Source organism: Pezoporus occidentalis, unplaced genomic scaffold (assembly GCF_034315485.1).
Source record: "Pezoporus occidentalis ecotype Australia unplaced genomic scaffold, CSIRO_AGI_Poc_V1 ctg319, whole genome shotgun sequence".
NCBI lineage: Eukaryota > Metazoa > Chordata > Aves > Psittaciformes > Psittacidae > Pezoporus > Pezoporus occidentalis.
In genome coordinates this window covers 35468-58418 of record NW_026915147.1, presented here as the reverse complement: position 1 = coordinate 58418, position 22951 = coordinate 35468, and the positions used below count along the sequence as shown (strand labels likewise).

The 22951-nt window shown below is 39.1% G+C and overlaps 1 protein-coding gene across 5 annotated transcripts in view; it reads right to left on the bottom strand.

Moving 5' to 3' along the window:
* Positions 1-15803, bottom strand: part of SLCO4C1 (solute carrier organic anion transporter family member 4C1) — a 31466-nt gene extending 15663 nt beyond the window's left edge. For 2 of the 5 annotated variants that reach the window (XR_009966612.1, XM_062628499.1), the window contains exons 1-5: positions 15566-15803; positions 11105-11368; positions 3570-3764; positions 1426-1522; positions 402-523 (exon numbers count right to left, since the gene is read on the bottom strand). Coding sequence is in view for 4 of the 5 variants with exons in the window: in XM_062628499.1 (XP_062484483.1) it covers positions 402-523; positions 1426-1522; positions 3570-3764; positions 11105-11368; positions 15566-15782 (895 nt within the window). In the remaining variant the exon portion in view is untranslated. The remainder of the gene's footprint in view (positions 1-401; positions 524-1425; positions 1523-3569; positions 3765-11104; positions 11369-15565) is intronic. The other 3 variants (XM_062628501.1, XM_062628500.1, XM_062628503.1) reach the window with 3 other exon arrangements.
* Positions 15804-22951: the final 7148 nt, after the last annotated feature.

Here is a 22951-nt window from a genome sequence, read left to right as displayed (position 1 = left end):
TCCACCCAAAACAATAAGGCAACAGAGTCAAAGACAATGCATGCATGCATGCATGCATGCATGCGTTAAGTCAATGAAATTTCCATATGTTTCTTGATGGGTAACACAGTATCTTCAAATATAGTCCTGGGTGCTCAGCTGCAAGCACCTTCCAAATTGTGACCATCACTTTCCATGCTCTACTGGTTTCCAGTGTTACCATACAACAGTACATACACAAAGCCCTAATTTGCTTGTTTTAAAGGCTGCATATTGGAAACAAGGTATTTATCCCAGGTTTTAGCTAAAAAACAGTTAACTGATAAACAGAAACAAAGAGCAATCACTCAGCCCGGCAGCCTGTAACCCAGAAGTAAAACAAATCTCTCTTCCAATATAGCCCATTATTGTTAAATGTTTACCTGGTAGGTATTTTGGAAAGCATGAAAAAGGTATTATAAGAGGCCAAACTGCGACAAAGCACACAAGAAATCCTATCCACCAAGCTCCAAGCCAACGTGGGTCATCTGGATCCATCTTTGTACTAGAAAAATAATTTGCAAAAGGTAGGTTTACAATTTGTGAATTTAAATCGGTAATTTCAGATGTCAGTGAACTAGATCTTTCGTTTGTTTAAAATACTAACTTAACAGAAGGCATTTTAATTTTGTAATTTTTTTCTTTTCTACATGTATTTAATTTATTGGTGGCTTGTTTAAAGCACAATCACCAGCTCTATTATAATACTGCATTCTACTAAATATAGCTTTCAACTCAGTCAAATTCATTCTGATTTGAAGGTCACTATTTCACTCTGATTTCAAGATTCTGCAGCATTAAGATACTGAGAAAACTGTTTTTAGAAAGAATCAAAGTCAATGAGTTAAGTGAAAGACAATACAGAAGTTCAGAGTATCACTGTATTGATCTAAAGTCCCCAAAAGAGAGGAAATAAAAATGCAAATGAAGTTTCTGGATAGTAATACAGTTTCTGTCATTTTTTGACTACTCAACTGGTAAATTTTCTAGCAAGCTCTTCCCCAGAAGGTAAGTAGCAGTATCCTACTCCCCATATCCCACCTCAGGGAAACTTTCTGCACAATAAATCAGTAGTTGCAATCTAACCCTAAATTAGCAACTCAGCAGAAGATAAAGCATTTTTTGTTAATCAGCTTTAAAACAGCTAGCATCTGAAAAAGCTAGAACAAAGTATTTGCACTACAGCGAAACTTTCACACACAATGGAGTGACTACTCACTGTGGGAAGTAACTCATTTGCTAGAAGCCCTTGTGAATGCACCTTGTTACCAAGTTAAAGAAGCTCTTGAAAATGCAGTATTTTCCAAACAAAACCACTTTTTCCTCCTTACATGGAGAACAGATGAAGATTTTAATAAGAATTAATGGGGAAGAAAACAGAAAGCAAAAGACTAAGTTGTAGCCTGCCTTTCTGGGATCTCGATATCAATATAAATATTAAGTAGCTGTCCTCCTAAGATGTAGCCAACAGCAGGACCCAGCAGCGACATGGCATAACCAATTCCTAGAAGACAAAATACATCAAGTTCACCATACATTTTTAAAGCTTTGTTTTAAAACACCATGAATCAGCTTCAGACCAAATGGTTTCCATAACTCAATCTGTTTTTTTTAGTGTCATACTTCAACTACAGCATGCAGAAGACAAAATTTGTACTTGTCTCTTAACAAGAAAATCTGAAACTCTCCTTAAAAGCTGCAAGTCAGAGGTTCAGCCTGATGCAACTCTTCAGGTTGAAGAATCTGAATTTCTCAGTTGTTTACAAAGTTGCTTCCTCACTATTCAGCATTATCTCATGCTCTTTAGACAGCAAGAGGATTGGGGGTGGGGAAGGAGTGCAAGAGGAGGAAGGGACACAGAAGGGGACTTTTAAGTATCAGTAAGTAAAATAAACATTCAGTTGACATATCCCAGGTTTTCCTATATTTTGGAAATAATGACATGCTGAAAGGATCTTTCCAATGGAAGTCCACATTCGATCTACAGAACATCAAACCTAGCTAGGAAGCTACCTATTTCCTCCTACAGACCATTCAGTTTAAATTACCATTTGGAATTGCTTAACTTTTTATTGGCTTTAGACGCAGATACCTCAGTTCAGCAAGAGAACACTCATGAAAATGCACCCAGTTTCAGAAGAGAAAGAAAATACCAACCTACAAGTTGCAAGCTTACATTTTAAGATATTAGGAGCTATTTACAGACACTAAAAGAAAGTTTTAGTTTGCTTCTTTTTGCTGAGATGCACAATCCTCACATTAGGCAAAGCAACACAATGTATTTTAAATCTTCGATACATTGCATAGAAGCAAGAAAAATAATTAAGGACTACTGTAGCTACCTGTCCACTCGCATTTTAGTCCTGTTATACTGGACAGAATATATATAAATGGAGTTCTTCTGAACTCAGCAGTTGTCTGAAGGTTGCACAAACATTAATTTATTGTATTGATCTGTTATTTTTAAGTTTGAACAGTGACAGCATTTTCCTAGTAGTTTTCAGGCTACTTCATGATCCCCCCATCACGCAGACATCTGTAATTCTGCTCTATTTAATTCACTGGCCTCAGAAGAAACAAATGAAAGTGTAATCTTCTCTCTCAATATAAAGAAATAGGAAAAATAAAAGTTGTCTTTGTTATTTAAGATTTAACATGTGCAACTATTCTATTTGTTGGCACTAAATGAAGTGGCTTGTCTAGAACAATTAAGCAAGAGCTGTATGTAAATAGATGATAATTTCAATTTTGCCCCCTAGAAATATTGCTTTAGTCTGGAAAACAGTCCAGGAATCTAAGATGTTTTGAATTCCTCCTGCAATTACCAGTATAGCTAACATACTTTTACCAGCTTACACCTAAAATGGGGATAATAGTAAACATCTTCATACCCACAGAAAACACACTTATACTGCAACGAACTTGGCAGTAAAAATGCACATAGCCATGCTGATTAGGAAAAATTAAAAACCACTGCTAAGAAATACTATTGCTTTGTTTTCAAACAGCTTTGCAGTAAGACACATTCTCCATGTTTCTAAACAATCCGTTTACTGTCAATTAAAGAAAGATACTTCCACTATTTCCTCCTGAAGTGCAAATTTGTATGTGGCTAGAGAACTACATTGATCACATGATGCACAGATTACTGTTAGAAGGTAAATAAATCTGATACAGGACACAGTAAAGCCTGGCTACTAGCCTGATACACAGTAGTTTTCAAAGACTGACACTAAAAGCAAACTTTCTTTACAGCTCATTCTGCTCTTGACAGGCAGGCTATATTAGCCACTTAATAACCTTAAGTTACTGACATGAAAAAATAGCAAGACAGGTACAAAGTAGCATTACCACACTCCCCCAAACAACTATTGACAAGACTTGACACACCAGACTACCACCTAACATGCACAGTAGCTGATAAACACTTTATGCACCTAAGTGAACAATGACAAGACAGATTTAATTAGAGAAACTCATAAAAACATTTCAAAGGCATTGCAGTCTGTGACCTATCGAGACAATGTGTTATAAGCAGTTTTAAAAGTTACCTATATAAAGGGAAGATTTGTGTTTTGCGACACTATCATCAATAAAAGCTGTCCCCAAAGTATATAGTGGTGTTCCTCCAACTCCCAGCATCAGCTGTCCCAGGATAAAAACATACAGATAGTTGGAAAGTGAAGACATTGCGCTGGCACTGCAAGTGAAGTTAGCAGACCTTGTTCCTGGAATTTGACACGTGTCTGAAAGACAGAGAGCAAGACTTTGAAATTCTGTTTCCAAGCTTGTCACAGTCTAACTGAAGAAAACAAAAACAAACAAACAAAAACAAAAAAACCCCCTCATACTACAAAAAAAAAAAAACCAACCAAAACCCACACACAGAAATAAAAAATAACCCTATACTGAAAGCTAAATTATAGACAAAGTACTCTGCACACAATTATCATTTTCAGGCCTAGTAATATACTCCACTTGACAGTGACATCATATCCCCCAAAAGAAATACTATTATGGCTCAGGTTTTTTTCCCTTACCAGGAAGGAAAGATGGGTAAAATAGGCTTATTAAAACACTTTGGCTTTTTGAAAGTATTATTGACCAAATATGAAAAACAAACAAAGCAAGCCAAACCTGTCAAATTGTCATGCAACAGGTTACTGAATACTTCTAGGAAACAGACAATTTTGTTCTTGTACTTTTTAATTATTCTGAGAGCACTAACAACTTCTGCTCTTAAGTGACAAAACAGTCTGGACAACCTAGGTAAAGTTGGACTACTGGAGAGAAAAGTGCAGTTGTCAGTCACAGATAACCCTCTCTTCTCATACACTCTATTGAGAAGTGTTTCTCGAGGAAAAAAAAACAAACAAAAACCAAAAAAACAAACAAACCAACCTTAAAATCCCACACCACTAACGCTCATGAGGCACACACTGCTGTATCTACAGAATGAGAAGCTAATGTAAAGCTTTTCAACTTGTCCACACATACAAAGAGGGAAGCAGAGGTATAGCAGCCTGAAGTTGCATCTGATCCTGTCATGCTTGGCATTATAAGAATGGAAGAGAAAAGAGTGAAGACAGGAAGTAGGTTTTCTCTTATTCCCCTTGCTATCACTGCACTTTTAATAGCAGATACCCCAGGGACAAGATCAAAGGAGCATCATAGCTGTTTTCAGATTTGTCCACAGAAAAGCACACAACACTAAAGAACAGGACAAACCCACCAGTGCGGTAGAAACAAGACACATTGATCAAATATATGAAAGCACACTTCAGATTAAATAAGTACACCAAAAAGTTCTCAATACTTTACTACACAATTATTACATGATTTTTCTCAGGTTGTTTTACATTTAAAAACACTTCAGACTTTAAGCACACAAAGGGCTAACTTGCCCACACTTTGGTCTCACAGGATATAAAAACGTAAGGAAGTGCTTCCCACACAGCAAATATTTAGAGAGAACTGTCGACACTGATGTTATAAATGCATCCATGGGCTTTATCATGGCTTCTTCCTGAAAGAACAACACCATAGCGGAAGTGAAATCACGTAGCACACAACAGGTGACTCAGTGCTGTTGCACAGAAACCAGCCAATATAGAGCAATGGGAAATTCTCACTTCAAGAGAAGGAATCATTAAAATTTTCCTCTTTCCACTTCTGAACAATACTCATTTTAATGCTATGCAGAAGCCACACAGGGAAAAGCTTATTATGAATCACTACTCTGAAGACTAAAGGTTTTGAGAATAAATGGAAAACATACTCTATTTGCTTTCTTTTGCAGCAAGGTCCTACACCTGGGTTGTGGCAATCCCAGGCATAGCTAGAGGTTGGGTGAAGAAGTGATTCAGACTAGCCCTGTGAAAACAGACTTGGGGGTGTTGGTTGATGAGAAACTTAACATGAGCCAGCTTCAGTGTGCACTCACAGCCCAGAAAGTAACCATATTCTGAGCTGCATCAAGTGTGACCAGCACATCGAAGGAGGTGATCCTGCCCCTCTACTCTGCTCTCATCTGACCACACTTGCAGTACTGTTCTGGCATCCTCAACATAAGAAGGATATGGAGCTGCTGGAACAAGTCCAGAGGAGAGTCACAAGGACTATCAGGGGACTGGAGCACCTCCTGTATGAGGACAGGCTGAGAAAGTTGGGGCTGTTCAGCCTGGAGAAGAGAAGCTGAGCAGAGACCTCAGAGCAGATTCCAGTATCTGAAGGGGGGCTATAAGGATGCTGGGGAGGTACTCTTCATTAGGGACCGTAGTGATAGGACGAGGAGTAATGGGTTTAAACTTAAAACAGGGGAAGTTCTTTACTGTGAGGATGGTGAGGCACTGGAACTGCTCCATCCCTGGGAGTGCTCAAGGCCATGTTGGACAGAGCCTTGGGTGACATGGTTTAGTGTGAGGTGTCCCTGTCCACAGCAGGGGGGTTGGAACTAGGTGATTTTAAGGTCCTTTCCAACCCCAACATATAATTCTATGATTCCTCTTTTCTGAAAGAAATCAAATCTTTAAATCAGGTTAGCTTTGTACTATTTAAATGCACAGGATCTAAAACTGATTATAAAAAAACATGTCCTGCAACATCTTGTTAACATACACGTATTCATGTGCAGTGCATATATATGCAATATACCTGCAGTTATAAGTTAGTCTCCAATACCTACCGGGCTACCCTAAAACAGCAGCTAGCTAGGTATTTTATTGTAGTACACAAACAATAGTAACTTGATAAAATATATCAGAAAACAAGTAACGCAGAGCAAGAAAATACCACAAATTATGCTAATGACTAAAGCGTAGCCTAATTTGATCTTCACAAAATAAGTAGATTGTGTAGGGTAATATAAATCAAACTCTTGACAGAATGTGGCTCTTCATGAATTCCCATCTCCACCTACACTGTCTCAGGCTTTTAGACTGCCATAAACTAATTGATTATAGATACTTTCACTTTTCTAGCTCTTCAATTTAAATGCCTAGGAAATTTATCCTCACATTGAGGTGAGAAGTTTACTACATTACTTTGTTTTCAGAATCACGTAATCTAGTGTAACTACAAAATTAAGAAAACCATCAATATGCACTTTAATACAATCACCGTACTCTTATTTGTTATCAGACTTGGGTATTTTTTAAAGTCACCAAGTACACATGCACTTGCTGAGTGGAGTCATAGACTATATTCCATGTTCCCAAGAAACATTTTAAAAGCAAAGATCATTTACCACAAAGCTAAGAGTACCAATCTTGTACCAGTCAAAGGTTTAAGCAGATTGTTAAAAGTGGCACAGGTTAAATCTAACCTGGATTAGATCCACAAGCCTGTTTGCTGCTGTCATAAGAACAATGGTGAAAAGGTACTGCCTTTTATACAACCCAGAGACTCTAAACTTAGCTAAGCAAGACTCTGGGAGAAGTTTAAGATGGGTGGCTGACCATTTTTAACTAGATTTTCTTATTAAATTTCTTTTCCTTCTAAAAGTCAGTGGATTAGACTTGCATTTTAAAGAGCAGAAGTGCATTAAAGGCAACACCATCCAACAGAGCTAGTCATTATAAGCCTTCCTGCATGCTTTAAATTTTCTACCTGAATTCAAGTTATGCAAAGGCCAAAATATCCCCAAGTATCTAATACAACATACTAGGCAAGAGTATAGAACCAACTGTGAGATGCTTTACCAATTACATTAGACCGAAGACAGGTCTCTTGACTTGGTTTTCTTTGTACCTTGAACTGCAGCCAGCAGGTGTGGGGGTTTTTTGTCTTTTGGCAGGCAGGGAATAGTTTACAGTTGCCAGGAGTGAGAAATAAAGAACAGCTTGTTTTCTGTTCCTTTATAAACAGAAATATGTCTCACCTTTAAGTCTTGAATAAGAAACTCAAAGCTTCAATGGACACACTGAATGAAGACTTAGTCTTTGTTTCTAAAGGCAGATGTTACAGTATTACAGCACATCTAAATGCTATAGAGAATTAGGCCAAGCAATACAGAGAAGAGCAGCACTACCCATTATTTGACTAATTAGATAATCTCTTCAGAGAACAAACCCAACAGAAAAACCACAGATATACTAATGATGTCAAATTAGAGCAGAGCATCACACACATTCTCTCACCATTAGTACACAAATGCCACAGTCTTCTCTACTCTTAAATTGCCCTTGGCATGTTCTGGGAAGGAAGGTCAATTAATGCCCTTCTGAGAAGGTTCACTCTCATACCCTAAATGACTTGGCTATCACCTGAGTCTCCAGTGGAACAGAGAGCTGAAGAAAAGTGTTCAAATCATTCTCCCTCTTCTTAGATCACACAACACACATTTCAACTCAAATGGCTAGGGTGTGTTATTAACAATGACAGCTCTTTTTTTTTTTTTCCCCCAAAGAAGTCATTCACATGCTGTCACTGAAGAGACTCACGGAATAATTCAGGTTGGTAGAGGTATCAGGGAGTCATGTTGTCAAACTTAATCCAAACAGTGTCAAAGCAGAATGTAGATCAGTTGCTCAGGACTTCACCAAGCAAGGTTTTAAAAGCAAAACAGACTGCACAGTCTTCCTGAGTAATCTGTTCCAGTGCTTGACCAACTTCACAATAAAGTTATCTTGTGTCAAGTGAAGATCTACACTTCACATGTGCTGTAACCGACATCTTTCACAAATTTAAGTATGTTTCAATGAGATCCGAGATGGAAGTTTAAAAAGCACATTGCTTATAGCATCGGCAGTTGTTAGTCCTCTGTACTATGGGTAACCAATAACAAATGGTTTTATCACAGACAAACCAGTAGATGGAGCTCCTGACTATCAATATCAGAGCCTGCTGCAACACTGACGACCCTATGTAACCTGAAAAAGCAGAAAAACCAGCAGGTTACATCTGCATTACAATTTTGAGTCTGAAGCTTTTCTAGAGATAAGGCACGTTTGATGTTGCTAAAGATTTCTGTAAATAGGTAGACCATTGGTTAGCTACTCTTTCAATAGAAAACAAACTATCTAAAGTGTTACTGTGATAAAGATCTGCAACTGAATAGTTTTGTAGAGTAGGATATGTATATACTCAAAATTAAATTAATCTCAAGGTAAAACATTAAGCTCCAGGAAGTCTGTCAGCCTTATATTGAACACTAGATGTATTTCGTATTCCAGGCAAGATCTGTTAATTAACCTGGCAGATATATCAAATACCAGGCTAAATCATACTTTGAAGCTGTCCTGCAGCTGAAGCTCATTGTACTCGCGTATGACACATGAAAAAAATACTCAAGTAATCAACTAGGAACTGTTCAAAAATTTCAGTACAAAGCATCGAATAAAAGACTTTTACAAGCAAAGTGTTCAGGGTATGGTCCTATTTACTTCTGCAGCTAAACGTATGGTTAAGATGCTTCATCATCAGAACTAGCTAAACCAGACATCCTAGAAAATCATACACTGCGGTTAATTTAACTGTTAAAGGATGCTGTTACACAGCACCTGCAGATTTGTCATGGTGCAGACAATCCCTGCACTCCGTAGTCATTTATCTTCGACAACATTTTGTTTAAGTCAGCTTAAGTCCTTAAATCTGCTCACCACAGTCACAGCACTGGTAGCTGCATTACAATAGTCAAACCAGCATGAATTCATGCTGACACTGCCATGGAGAAAAAAGTATATGCTCCATTTAAAATTCTTCCTACAGCTTTTAGATTTCAAAAGTCCATATAGAGTATGACCCCTAACAGATATCACACCTCAGCATCTTTAATGGCAGGCAAAGGGACAGATCTCTGATGAAACAGTAACTGATTCTGAGATTTCAACCAAAATTGATAAGAGAGAGAGAGATCACCTGCAATAGTTGGCCATCTCCCTTCAGATTCCCACCTTGCCAGTTGGAATTGTTTTGCATTAAATTCAGCTCCCCTTCCATACTAGTGTAGTAGGGAGAACAACAGTGAAATTGCAGACAGTAATAGAGCCAGGAACAAGTAATCATCTGCTCTATCTCCAAACACTGAAGAGTTTTTCCTTTTGGCCTTAACAGTTAAATTGACTTCTGCCTCACATCCTCACTTATTAGATGGGGAACAATAGCTTGCCAAAGTTACTGAACTAATGCTTGATGTCTGGACAGCATAGTATGCAATGTGACTAACACCTGAAAAACACTAATTTGAGAATCAGCCACCAGAATACTGAGACCCTTTCATCAGACTGCTTAACAGCTACTTATTTTTTTTAGTGAGCACTACTCTGCTTAGTCACTGAAGGCATAAATCTGATTAAATACTGCAGTAACAATTAAGACAATCCTGAAATATTAAGTCATCTTGCTTTAAACATATCTGAATGTTTGTTAGTTACAGGTGTACCACACTAAGCTGAGATGCATTAAGCACACTACACTTAAAATCTGGCTTTATGGGAAAAGATATACAAGACCTCCTGAGAGCTGGCTACTCCCACAATTTCAGTACTGCTTTGTGCAGTATAGTTCAGTACTGCTTGTTACCTCTACTTCAAAGAAACCCACAAGTTTCTATCAACATTAGAAGACCTTGATGAAACTTGTTACAAGATGCCTTTAATAGTTCAAAGCCTAAAAGAACTGCAACATGTAGTCACCTTCCAGCAAGACCAAGTGTAACGGTTTTAACATTTATTCTACGTCACTGTCAGGGCTTAAGCTCAGCTGGTAATTCAGAACCATGCACCCGCTCGCTCACTCTCCCCACTTCTTCTTCCCCCAGCTCCTGAAGGGATGGGGAAGGGAATGGAAAGAATGTAAATCCCATGGGTTGAGATAAGAACAGTCCAGTAACTAAGGTAATAACAAAACCACTACTGCTACCACCAATAATAATAATGATAAGGGAAATAACAAAGGAAGAGAATACAACTGCTCACCACCCACCGACCAATACCCAGCCCGACCCGAGCAGTGATCTAGCTCTCCTGGGTAACTCCTCCAGTTTATATACTGGGCATGATGTGCTGTGGTATGGAATACCCCTTTAGCTAGATGGGGTCAGGTATCCTGTCTCTGCTTCCTCATGGCTTCCCCTCCTCCCTGGCAGAGCATGAGACTCAGAAAGTCCTTGGTCACAGTAAACATTACTTAGTAACAACTAAAAACATCGGTGCTATCAGCATTGTTCCCAGGCTGAAAGTCAAAAACACAGCACTGCACCAGCTACTAAGAAAGAGAAAAATGACTGCTACTGCTGACCTCAGGACAATCACTGACCTAACTTGCATTTCTATTCAAAGAAATGCCAGATCATTTTTACACAAAGTAAATTTCAACTGCATTCATCTGCACAAGTCAAAAAAATTTTATTCAAGTATTGCTTATGAGAAAGAACTGACACTGACACACAGATCTCTTCTGAAAACGGAAGTCTACTGTGCAAAGAGGCACCTCTTGAACTTCACAATTTCACAGAATCATTTTATTTTCAGATTAAAGATATTTTTAGGACTCTGACAGATTAATTATGTTGTACCAAAGTAAAAGTTTCACCAAGTAGCTACACAGACTTTTTAAAATCCCTTCCAAAACATAAGGATAATCTTACCTTCAAGTTTAGTTCCAAAGTGGTATTTTCCACTACTGAAGTGTGGTAAGGAAAATATAAGTGAGCCCAGTCCTAGCATAAATGCTGAGAAAGCAAGCCATCGTGGTTTGTGCCCTCTTTCTCCAAAGAAAGATACAAACAGTGCCAATATACAAAAAGAAATATCATAGCTTGCAGAGATTAAGCCAGTGAGTGAACTGTTCAACTCGTAACGCTTCTCAATTGTTGAAATACTAATGTTGATCAGGCCATTTACCACCATACCTACAAAAAAAAAAAAAATTACTCAAAGGTACTTTAATTTGATAAAGTTGCAAGGGTAAAGTTACCACTGTATGCCGGAATGGTTAAAACAAATATATTTACAAAGCTATACTTAAAGGTATTTAATTAGCTTTAAAATCCAGGTAGGTAGTAGAATGATACAGTGCTAACTTAAGCCAGCCAAACTGCACAGAACTATTCCATTTTCTTCTCTGTTGTGGGCATTAAAGATTCAACACTCAAATATTAATTTGGAAAAAAACATGCCTCAAACTCCGTTAATGTATTAAGGTTCCAGATTCAGTCTGAGGCACAGATTTCAAACAAAATGCATTGCAGCATTATAAGATTCTGTACAAATTAAAAGAAAATTTGTCAAGTTTGACTTGCATTAGAATACAAGCTACAACGGAAGAGTTCAGGACACAGCTTTCAAATAAAAATTGTCAAACATTTCCTCTCTGCCACCATGAAGGGAAGATACCAAGCAGCTTCTGAACAGACACCCTTTCTCTGTAATATAAAACATACTTAAAAGTACGATGCAACTGTTTCAGAGTTAACTGAGGTGATTTACTATAACTGAGAAAAAAGTTTGCCCTCTGAATCTTCAAGCTCCAGAAGCGTCAAAACAACCTGGAGAAAAGACCTTGCACAAGCTTCCATACTTCAGCACAGGTGAACTCCAAAAAACTGATCCAGGAGTAGAAGCAAATAAGCTGCAGCTGCCAATGCATGCTTATAAACACTGTTCATTTTTTACATGTGTTGTTTGTACATACAAACTTGAATCTCCCATCCTGCCTCACATTTTCCAACACCAAGTAGTTAAACTTTCAGGAGTTTACTTCTGACAGTTCCCAAATAGTATTCTGCTGCAAGTGAGATGAATAACCATACTTTCTAGCTGTCAGATAACTTCATGGTAGCCTAATTAAACTGTGCTCATAATAAAATATACAACCTGAAAAAAAAGTTGTTAGTCTTGGAGTCACAATTGCAAATAAGGTCAAGACTTCTGCAGTCTGACACGGACCCCACAGTTATCCTTCCTCTTTCTAAAATTCAAACAATTCTCTATTGTCATTCTAAGAACAGAATGACAGATGACTGGGGACAACCATGTATTTAAGTTAAGTTTCAACAAGCATTGCACCATCCAGAAGTGCAACTACACAGTCTGAAGTTCAACAGTTCTGCCTGGAGTGCTCTACGTATTAAAAAAAAGATATCACTCAAAATCTGTGATCAACCAGCTATTATCTTATTAGTGAAATACACACCATAACTAAACACTTCATCATTCTATAATGAATTAAGTCTTGGCATAATCATAGCTTCCTAACATCCTACTATGGCCTTTTCATTAACAATTATGATTTTATCTTTAAGTCTGACCACCACACTTAAATTCCTATAGGATTAAATAGCAGTATTCAGGACAGTGTCTTTATGTGTAGTTTAAGTTGTCACCTTTAATTTACATCCTAACAGCCATAAAACCTTGCAGTTAATCTTACTGGATAATTACATTTAATCTGTAAAAAAAGTAAATGTGATGATTGCATTGGAGAAGTTGTGCTGTCATTCATATAGTGATTAATCACTAAAGTTTCTTCAGGAAAGATGGAACCTGGTTGACACTAACTTGATCTGAAAAACAAATCCTACAAGGACATCTCAACACTTAAAGAGTAGTACAAATTATTTTTTAACTATCATCCAAACCCTTATTGTCTTGCCACATCTGTTTAGAAGATGTAGTAGACGTTTAGGTACAGTGTGCATTGAACCACAAAATCTAGGTTAATCATAAACCAACTTCATTTGGTCGAACAAGACACAGGAGTATTTTTAATTCATCCACTCAACAGAAAGCACTTTACAGGTTTTGAAAGTACTGTGGCTTTGAAGCCGTGGATTGCAGGCACACAATTAAAAAAGAAAAAATAAATAATAATTTAAAAGTCTTTCCAGCAACAAATCTTATTGTCCACAATATGTCCTCATATTAAGTATTAGTGCTTTCAAAGTCTTCAGACAGATTAGACCAGGCTAGGCTCAAACAGTGGTTCTGCTGTTTCATTTACCAAAATTATTACTGACATTACAAAAAACTGTCTTGCTTGTACCCAAGATAGTGAGATAACTTTTTTGCTACTGCAGCATATCTGATTACTGCATGACAAGATGCAATCATACATTTATGCACCTGTGAGTACCATTACAGAAAGCAGGTATTAGTCATGTATTCCATGTTCTACACAAAGTAGTGTCTTCTATTCTTGAAATACAGGTTTCACATGTCCTTGAAACAGAAACAGCCAGAAATGAAGATTTAAGTTTCACCTGCAATCTCCTGAGAAGCTAAAATGCAGCATATCAGATGTTAATGATAACAATAACTTATTTCCTAGGGCAGCTAGAAGATAGCATAATAAATACATGCCTTCAGTTAGAAACACACATACAGAAATTTATACACTTGTACCATGTCTCTGCAGTAAACCACCTACTGTATTCACTCGTTGTGTAAAAAAGTCTAGTGTAACAGCTTACATAAATCAAAAGTGTGTTAAGGATTATTTCATTATTCTTCAGCACATTAGGAAATAAACTTTCCTGGAGGTACATTAAATATTAGCAAGTTTAGAGACGTATTTTATCTTCCTTAGTGATGCCTTCTGTAATTTGGAGGGGAAAGCTACAGTACAGTAGTAGCTCACACAACTTCAAAACCCAGTGCTTTTATCTAAGTTCTGGAGCTGCAAGCCTTGAATATCTTTCCAAAGTTTCACATGCAGTAGTGAATTTCTTGTGTGAAAATATCCTTTTTTTTTTTTTCCACATCTCAAAAAGAGTTGCAATCAGTGCCCGATTTCCTTTCTATAATCTAGGAAAAGGAAGGGTACTTGTGAAAATCCAGATGACATATAATTAATAATGCCACAAAGGCTGTAATAGCTACACCTACATAAGCCTCCAAAACAAGCATCAGAATTTTCCTCACATTAGGCCCTAAATTTGAGTTACATTAGGTAGGTACCTCTATGAGGTCTGGCATACATCGCCATTTAGGTAACAGGACCAAGAGCTACATAAGTGGCATAACCAACACCCACGTCATCCTAAGGGGCAGAGTTTCTTATGATATTGCTGCTCAGTTCTCCTCAGACCATCCCAGTTACTTCAGTGTTTCAGGCAGGAATACAGCCATCCGTAACCTTGTGTCTTTGACATATGCTGCCTACTCTCCCAGCACCGAATCTCTTCTTCTACATGCCCCCCCCCAACCCCACACCCCCCTACAGCACTCTCATGTGCAACAAGGATGAGCTTAAAAGCTTCCTGTTTTTTTTCAGGAAAAAGTTTTCTTTTCTGGCTAGTCCAATGAAGCTGAAGGGTTCTGAACATTAATCCAATTATTACTGTTTCCTAGGCCAATATCTTGGAAAGGCCCCAATAGATCTTGTTACAGAAAGCCAAAAACACAGAAAAAAAATATCTGGAGCTGAACAACTGATATTAAGAGCAAGCAAAATTTCAGGTTCCCCTCAAGGTTAATCCCCTAGCTATGTGCTAAAAATGGCTGCACTGGGATTCACGGAACAAACCAAATGTTTTTAAAGCCACATAAATTACCCGAAGTCCCACTCAACCATGCTAAGGTACCTTTCTAACTGGGAGGCAACAAAGTACATGCTAGGGCACTACACTGCTGTCTATAAGTTTACAGCATTTGTTTTCTTCCCTGGACCAGCTGTCTCAACCTGCACAGCACATATGGTGCACTAGCTGAACGTGAGCAATGGGGATCCAGTAGAGGGAAAAGCAGAGCATGAAGCACAGAGCTGATGGGGCCGTGGGCTTGACAGTGGTCAAAAAGGTGGATGGGAAAATAAGAAAATGAGGAACTGAGAGAAGTACAGAGAGCAGTACTATTCAGGACACTGGGACACTTCCTCCCGTAGCCAGTCTAGTGACTAACGTCACTTTTCAGCACTAACACTAGACTCAGGCAGCTGGAGGAACCCTATCTCCCCTCACCCACCACCACCACTCTTCACCTTCCTGCCCCAAACCAGGCTCCCCCACAGCTGCAGAACGGAGAACAAGATGCGCCCAGGGCAGCAGGAAGGCCCCACAACGAAGCTGGGGAGGAGTGCAGCACCTCACTGCGTCTCCGGAGAAGCTTACCTTGGAAGATGGCCAGCAGGCTGTACATCGCCAGGAAGCCCTCAGGGTTGTTGCAGACCTGCAGAGCCCTAGGGGTAAAGCAGCCCCAACCGCAGAGCCCCTCCCCAAACTGCGCGGGGATGCCGCCATCTACCTTGGGGGAGCTCGCCTGGCGCTGGCTGCCGGCGTCGGGGCTGGGCGGGTCAAACACCGGGTTCTCGATGCCACGACCCTCCATGGCACCCGTCAGAATGCCGCGGCGGAGCACCGGCTGCAGCGCTCCTCTAAATACCACGAGGGCGGTCAGGTGCCGGCGCTTTCCCCCTCCTATTGAGGAGGGTTGCCCGTCCCGCCCCGCCCCGCCCCACTCTGCTCCTCTTGGGGTCGTGTCCGGAAGATGCCTCCGAGCCCGCTTGCCGCTGGTGTCAGCGCCGACCGCGCCAGCACTTGTCCCGCGGACGGCCGGTGCAACGGGCCTAGCGCCGCGGGCACGGGCACCATGACGGGGGAGTCCTTGCTCCGGGAACCATGGAACGGTCACAGCATGACCGACATTATCAGGTCGGGAGGGCCAGGGGTGAGGGCCGGGGTCTTTTCTGTTTCGGGTTCGTGTGTCCAATCAACTTCTTCCTCTGACTGCCAGTTCGAGGCTGAGCGGCAGAAGGGCACGTCCGTATTCGGGGAAGGGTTTGCTCTGAAAACAATTGAAAGTCAAGCACCTGAAAATAATGTTTCTTCCGAGAAAGAAAAAAAAACCACAAAAAAGAGCCCAACCTCAAGATGTTCTTTGTGAGTGTTGGAAAAACTGAAAGGGATTTTTTTTTCCAGATACTTTCCCACTTTAGGCAAGAGTTGGCATATGACCTGCTTGGGTGTGGAAACCCCTCTCCAACCAAAAAAAAAACAACACCTCGATATCTGCAAATGCCATCCTTTGGAAGTATTATTTCCCCTCCTGTACTACAGTTTCCACCCGCAGGAGCTTCTGGCCATTGAGCAAGTTAATTCAGTTGCAGACCATGAGAATTTGTCGAGAGTTCAAGGAAGTGTTGAGTCTGTTTGCATACAGTGGAAGTTAACTTCACTCATCTGCACAAGAGCAACTGGGAAGGAGTCCAGGAATCAATTACCCATCACTAATGTAGTTTCTGGGTAGTACGTGTTTGTCGAAGAGCCCTTCCCCTTTCAAGAGTTTGAAACGTTTTAGAGACAAGTGAAATAAGACTGAAACTGGAAACATGAACTGTGGCTTTGGTTTCACAATGAAAACCAGGGCATCTTCATGAATTCTCAACTGTCCTCTCTTCCCTGGTGTCACAGCTCTTCAGAAAGAACCACACATTTTCAAATATTTATTAGGAAAAAAGTATTTCAAGTCCAGAAACTACATGGAGATGATCTTCTTCAAAAAGAAAACCGGTACGTTAGAGAAGATAATTTTGTGAATACTATGTATTCATTCCAAGTGAGAAATCAGCTGTTGCTGTTGCAGTGTGCAGGGGCAGCCAGTGGTGGCTGGAGCTGGAGGGCCGGGGGCTTCCCTGGACATAGGGCCTTCCCCACCCTCCGCCTCAGCCACCTCAGGGTCTTTCCCAAGTACTGTTCCAGCCCTGCAGCCACCCAAGCCGCCCGGAGCTCAGACAGCTGCTCCCCAGTGAAGTGTTCCACTGCTGGTCACTGACAGCCCCCAGATCCTGAAATTATTTTACTATAATTTCAGACAATAATCTGGAGTGGGTTTTCCTCAAATAGCTATCAAGATACAACCCAGTTAACAGCTTCTTCAGAGGTCTAATATCCTGATCTTCACTACAGTGTCTGTATGCTAGAGTAGTGAGAATAATCCACTAAATTGTTTAAGTATTACACTGCTAATGAGACATAAGAACCTCCTTTAATTTGACAGGTCAGCTAGGTTTGTTGTTATCTTCATTTAATTGTCACCGTTCCAGCTGATGATTTTGGTTTTAACATCAGAGGAAGGTGACAGAAAGGAAGGGAAAAAGAGAAGTAAGTGGTGCTCATGATGAAAAATAGTCTGTTCAGCTGAAGCAAACAGTATTTTTATGAATACTGGGGAGGGTATCATAGTGGTGTCCAGTCTAGAACTACTCTGAGAATTAAATAGGGAATCAGATAATTCAGGGGATTAAATACAAGTTCACTTCAAAGAGTTTATACCATGCTAGTATATTGAGGTATTGAGGTGCTGGAGCAGGGCCAGAGAAGGGCAATGGAGCTGGTGAAGGACTTTGAGAACAAGTCTGCTGAGGAATGGCTGAGGCAACTGGGGGTGTTTAGTCTGGAGAAGAGAAGGCTCAGGGGAGACCTTATTACTCTCTAAAACTGCCTGAAAGGAGGATGGAGCCAGGAGGTGGCTGGTCTCTTCTACCAGGGAACAAGCAATAGGACAAGAGGAAACGGCCTCAAGCTGTGCCAGGGGAGGTTTAGCCTGGATATTAGGAACAATTTCTTCCCCCAAATGGTGGTCAGGCATTGGAACAGGCTGCCCAGGGCACTGGTGGAGTCACAGTCACTTGGAAGTGTTCACAAACCGTGTAGATGAACACCTCAATGACATGGTTTAGTGGTGGCCATGGTTGGACTTGATCTTAAAGGTCTTTTCCAACCCAACTGATTCTGTGATTTTAGGAGAAAGGCACGGGGATAGGAAGAGAGAGAGGGAATGAAATATAATGTATTTTTGAACTGGCATGTTTCCTGAGTGATACTGTTGTTCCTCAATAAGCTATTTGCAGAGATCCAACTGGCTTTTATAAACTGCTATGCTTCTGCTGTATCATTACAAGCTATTAAAGAAGTTTAAATTCCTGGCATTTAAGACTGAATACATGACCTGCCTAAAACTATAAAATACAACTGTTTTCCAGTCAGGTATTTGGAGTGCTCAGATACAAATGGTAATAGAATGAGGTAGGTAATCTGCTGATCCAGATGGAGGTTGCTCATAGAAAAGGCAAATATGACCTACAATTTGTATGTTCGTTAGCTATCAAGTTAATGGAGACCTGTTGAAGTTGTTCTGTAAGCTGCTTTCTGCGAAAATTCTAATGAATTTAATGAATATTAAAACTTTAGGTGGAGCTTGATGAAATTATGGCTAGGATATGGATATGAAAACAGATTACTAGAATGTCTTTTTCTGATCCAAAGTTCCTGTGAAGGAACTTTTTCCCTGTAATGGGAAACTACATTCTAGGGGGAAAAAAATGATCGTTAACTCAGAATAATATCATAAAATTCATACTGGAATACCTTGCAGAGAGGCAAGCAAGTATTTTAAAGAAGAAATTGCTAAATTTGTGGAAGGGTTATAACATGTAGCCTTCTTCTACCTTCACAGTGTTGTATTTGATCAGCTACAGCTTCTGCAGTCTCAGAAGTCATGGTAGTTCTCAAGTTGCATTGCATTGTGTAATGTGCGATTGCATTGTGTCTCATTTTTGTTCAGACATAAACCCACCAGAGGAATGCTAGGTAAGACCTGTGGATTTGTTTAAGAAACAGTTGCTTTTCAAGAAGTCTGAGAACTGCCAGTCTCTGAATAGCAAAAGTGATTGAGTTTTGCCATCAGATAAGACCAAAAACTGCATATTTAAGATATTCTTTGTCAGGTGTCTTGAAGCCATCCCCTCTCATTTGAAGGCCAAGTGGTTCACAGACCCACTCTCACATTGTAAGAAGATTATCTCCCAGAAACATGACACATTTTGTCAGTACAATGCTCCCTTTGACTCTACCAGCTATAAATAAGATGAAAAGTAGATTACCTGGGATCCTAACAAACTAATTTTCTGGGCAGCTTTTCAGTGTTTGCTGAATTTTTCAGATGTCAGATACTTCCACAACTTTATTTCTGATATTTTGGCACTCTGAATAAAATCTTTTCCCTCTGTGGATTATTTTATTTCTACTGTGGTAGCTCTCTCCACATAATTTTCAGTTTCTTGGCCTAGGTCAGAATTTACTCAAAGGAAGCTGTGAGAAAACAGTGCTGCCTTATCACAGTCACTGATTTTTCACATAGTAAATTCCATGGATTACTTTCTACTTTTGGAATCTAATGAACAGATTAATGGAGGAGAACTAATTCTTTTAATTTCTCTTCAGAAACACTAGCTTCAGTGTTTTCAAGAACTGGGCAGTCTCTTTGGTTTTATTTCTGCCTGGTTCCCAGTTTTAACAAAAACAAATTTTCAATTTTATCTGCTTCACAATTTGTTTCATTAGCAAATACATGACCTCTAGTGGTAGGCAGGTAGTAATCATTTATGATGGTAAGTAAAATCTACATGTACAGAGCAGGAACGGGTAAATCCACAAATTTTCTCTCTTAGATGCTCACCATGATGGCAACTCCTTTTTTTTTTTTTTCCAGTAGCTCTGAGTTTAATTTATTTATAACATTTATATGGCAGGTAAAAATGTGCACGCCCTCTATGTTCATTCTGCTTCACTGGCTTCATCCAAAGATCACTTCTACTCAGCACTGGTGAGGCCACACCTGGAGTAGTGTGCCCAGTTCTCCCCAGAACATAGAGAAATGGATCTAATAGAGAGTTCAGTGAAGGCCTACCACACTGGTGAAGGGATTGGACCATCTCTCCTGTAGGCAAAAGCTGTTCATCCTGGAGAATAGTAGGCTCAGCATGATGGAGGTGCGGAATCTAATTAATGTCTATAAATACCTGAAGGTAGGATGCAGAGAAGGCAGAGCCAGGCTTTTTTCAGTGGTGCCCAGTGACACGACCAGAGCCAGTGGGCACAGACTGAAACAGAGGAGGTGTTGCTAGGATGCCAGGAAACACTTTTTCACTGTGAGGCTGATAAAACACTGGGACAGGTTTCCCTGAGAGGTTGTGGAGTCTCCATCCTTGAAAATATTCAAAAGGCGCTTGGGCACCTGGCTGGAAGTGGTGTTTGAGCAAGTGGTTAGACCAGATGACCTCCAGGGGTCGTTGCCAGCCTTGACCACTCTGATTCTGTCATCTATCACAAACAAAAGATTTCAGCAGCAGAAAAAAAACTGACTTTTTTGGGGGTGGGGTGGTAGAATTATATTGTGTTACAGTTTTGGTTACTATTGACTTTGCCTCTTTACTAACAGAGAACATTCCTATGAATATGCATCTAGAGAGTATACCAAATCTCTCCCTTTGTGCTTTAAAAAAATCTCTGAAAGAAATGTTTATACAAAGAAACTTGGTAGCGTGTTAGAGGCAGCACTGCAAAATAGGTGACAAAGTCATATGATTGTTAGATTTGGGCAGTTTTATTGCTATATCTGGTGAATATCCTGTCTAAAACACTGAAAGAAGAGATACCGGAGTTTTCTCAGGAATCTCAGATTTTTCTGAGACAGGGATATTTTCCATTTTTGGAAAGTCCAATATGTTTTGAGGCATGGCTGTCATGTCTGATACAACATTCTTCACAATCAAGGGATCAAGATTAAATGAGGTTTGTAGCAGTTTTACAAGTTATAGTCAAACAGAACAAGGATTCTTACCAGCTAGCTATTTATGTCTAGATTTCAGGTATATATTCAGATAAATATATGAATCCTGAACTTGTTGCTTTGGTTTTTTAGAAGTGTCTTAATGTCAAAGATTTCAAACTGTTGCAGCCTTTTACAGGAAGTTTTTACTAGTAAGTGTAGCAAAGCTGAAATTACACAATTCTGTTCCATGTTTTTATTGATGCAGCATAACTTGCCATGGGGTTTTCAAGGATTTTCCCTGTTTCTAATACATAAAACTTCTGTTTGTTTAGGAGAATTAAGACTGATTTCATTCACTAACTATTATCTTCCTGGCCAAAAATAATGTTTCTGTGAGTGATTTCTGGGCAGGGTCTTTTTTAACTTCTTAGTCATGATAATTATATATGGGAAATATAAAAGCTGGAAAGTATTAAAATATATTACAAAAAATAAAATTTGTGCATGAAAAGTTGATGAATTCCCTGGAATATCTCTGTCAAAAATAACCTATTAACAAATAAAGTTTTTAAAAGTTGCCTTGCACAGATAAAACTCTAAAAATTAATCTTTGCAGCTGATGATTGCCTTTTACACTTCTATTAACCTAGAAAAACTACAAAATGGTGAAATTCAAAAGCAAATACAAAAATTAGAAGCTGTAATTGAAAAATAAAAGCAAAAGTAATTTTCCTGCTCAGTAGTCCACTATCAGGTTGATCAAGTAGATATAATTTACAGGATATATAAAAATATATGTAAGGAAAAAATCCAAACAATCCCTTTGTGTTTTAGTTTTTACAAAATGCAGTAGCCAAATTATGAAGTTAATCCATAACAGGATTTTTTTTTTTTTTGCAAAGATTCTTTAGTAAGTGGCTTGCTTAACTAGAAAAGAATTAAATGGTATATTTTTAAGAAATTATGGATAAAATGATTGCTTTAGAGGTCCATAGCACAGTAATTTAGATTGCATTTCAGTTTTTACATAGACTCATACGAGTTGTTTAGAAGAAAGCTTAATAATACATTAACATTTCTTAATTTCTAATTGAGGGAATGTATTTACCAGTTTTTAAAAGTTGCTTCATATGCAGTTTAGTTTTGTACTAAGTTTTTGTCTGGACTTTTGCAAAGAGTAATGTAATAGAACAAGATTTCTGTTTCGGGACACATAACTAAAATATCCTGATCAACATTACCCATTTTACTGAAGATAACCTGGTAAAGAAGCTGAAGATCTGAGACAACAGAAGCCAAACTGATGGCCTTCCATCAACTAAATCAAATTTATATATTTACATCATATGCTAGGTTACAAAAGTAGGTAATGTTAAAAGAGCCTTGCAGAAAGAAAGGGCTACATTCAGCATAAGACTTTAAAAAACAGACCCTTATACTAAGTCTGTTTAATAGCCAAAACAGTGACACAAGAACAATGGGGCAGAAAAGGATCAGAGGATTCCATACATTATTAAGTGACTAAATACAACAGAAGAAGGTATAACATACCGATTAGAAGTGGCAGGAGACTCAATCACCAACAGCAATGCATGGCAAGATTTTGACAGATCTGGGGCACTTCATGCTGTCACCAGTTTATGGGATCCAAGTTAGAGTAGCTTGCTTGAATTTCCAATATTTGTTAAGCTCTGTCTTGTTCTGGGCAAAATAAACACAGTGTGTTAGCAGTCTAATCAAGGAATTATTGTTCATCCAATCACCATTTTTTTTAGCATTCATAATTCAACTTGTATACTGTTAAGACAATATGCACAAATTCTTAGTGTCATCCCCTTTTTTGGTGTTATATTCACACTTCCACAGACACCCTGAGTCTCAAGGTTGATGGCTACAATTTGGATTGTGGGGGGAAATGCAGCAAGCCATTGGCATCCAGGCCAGCG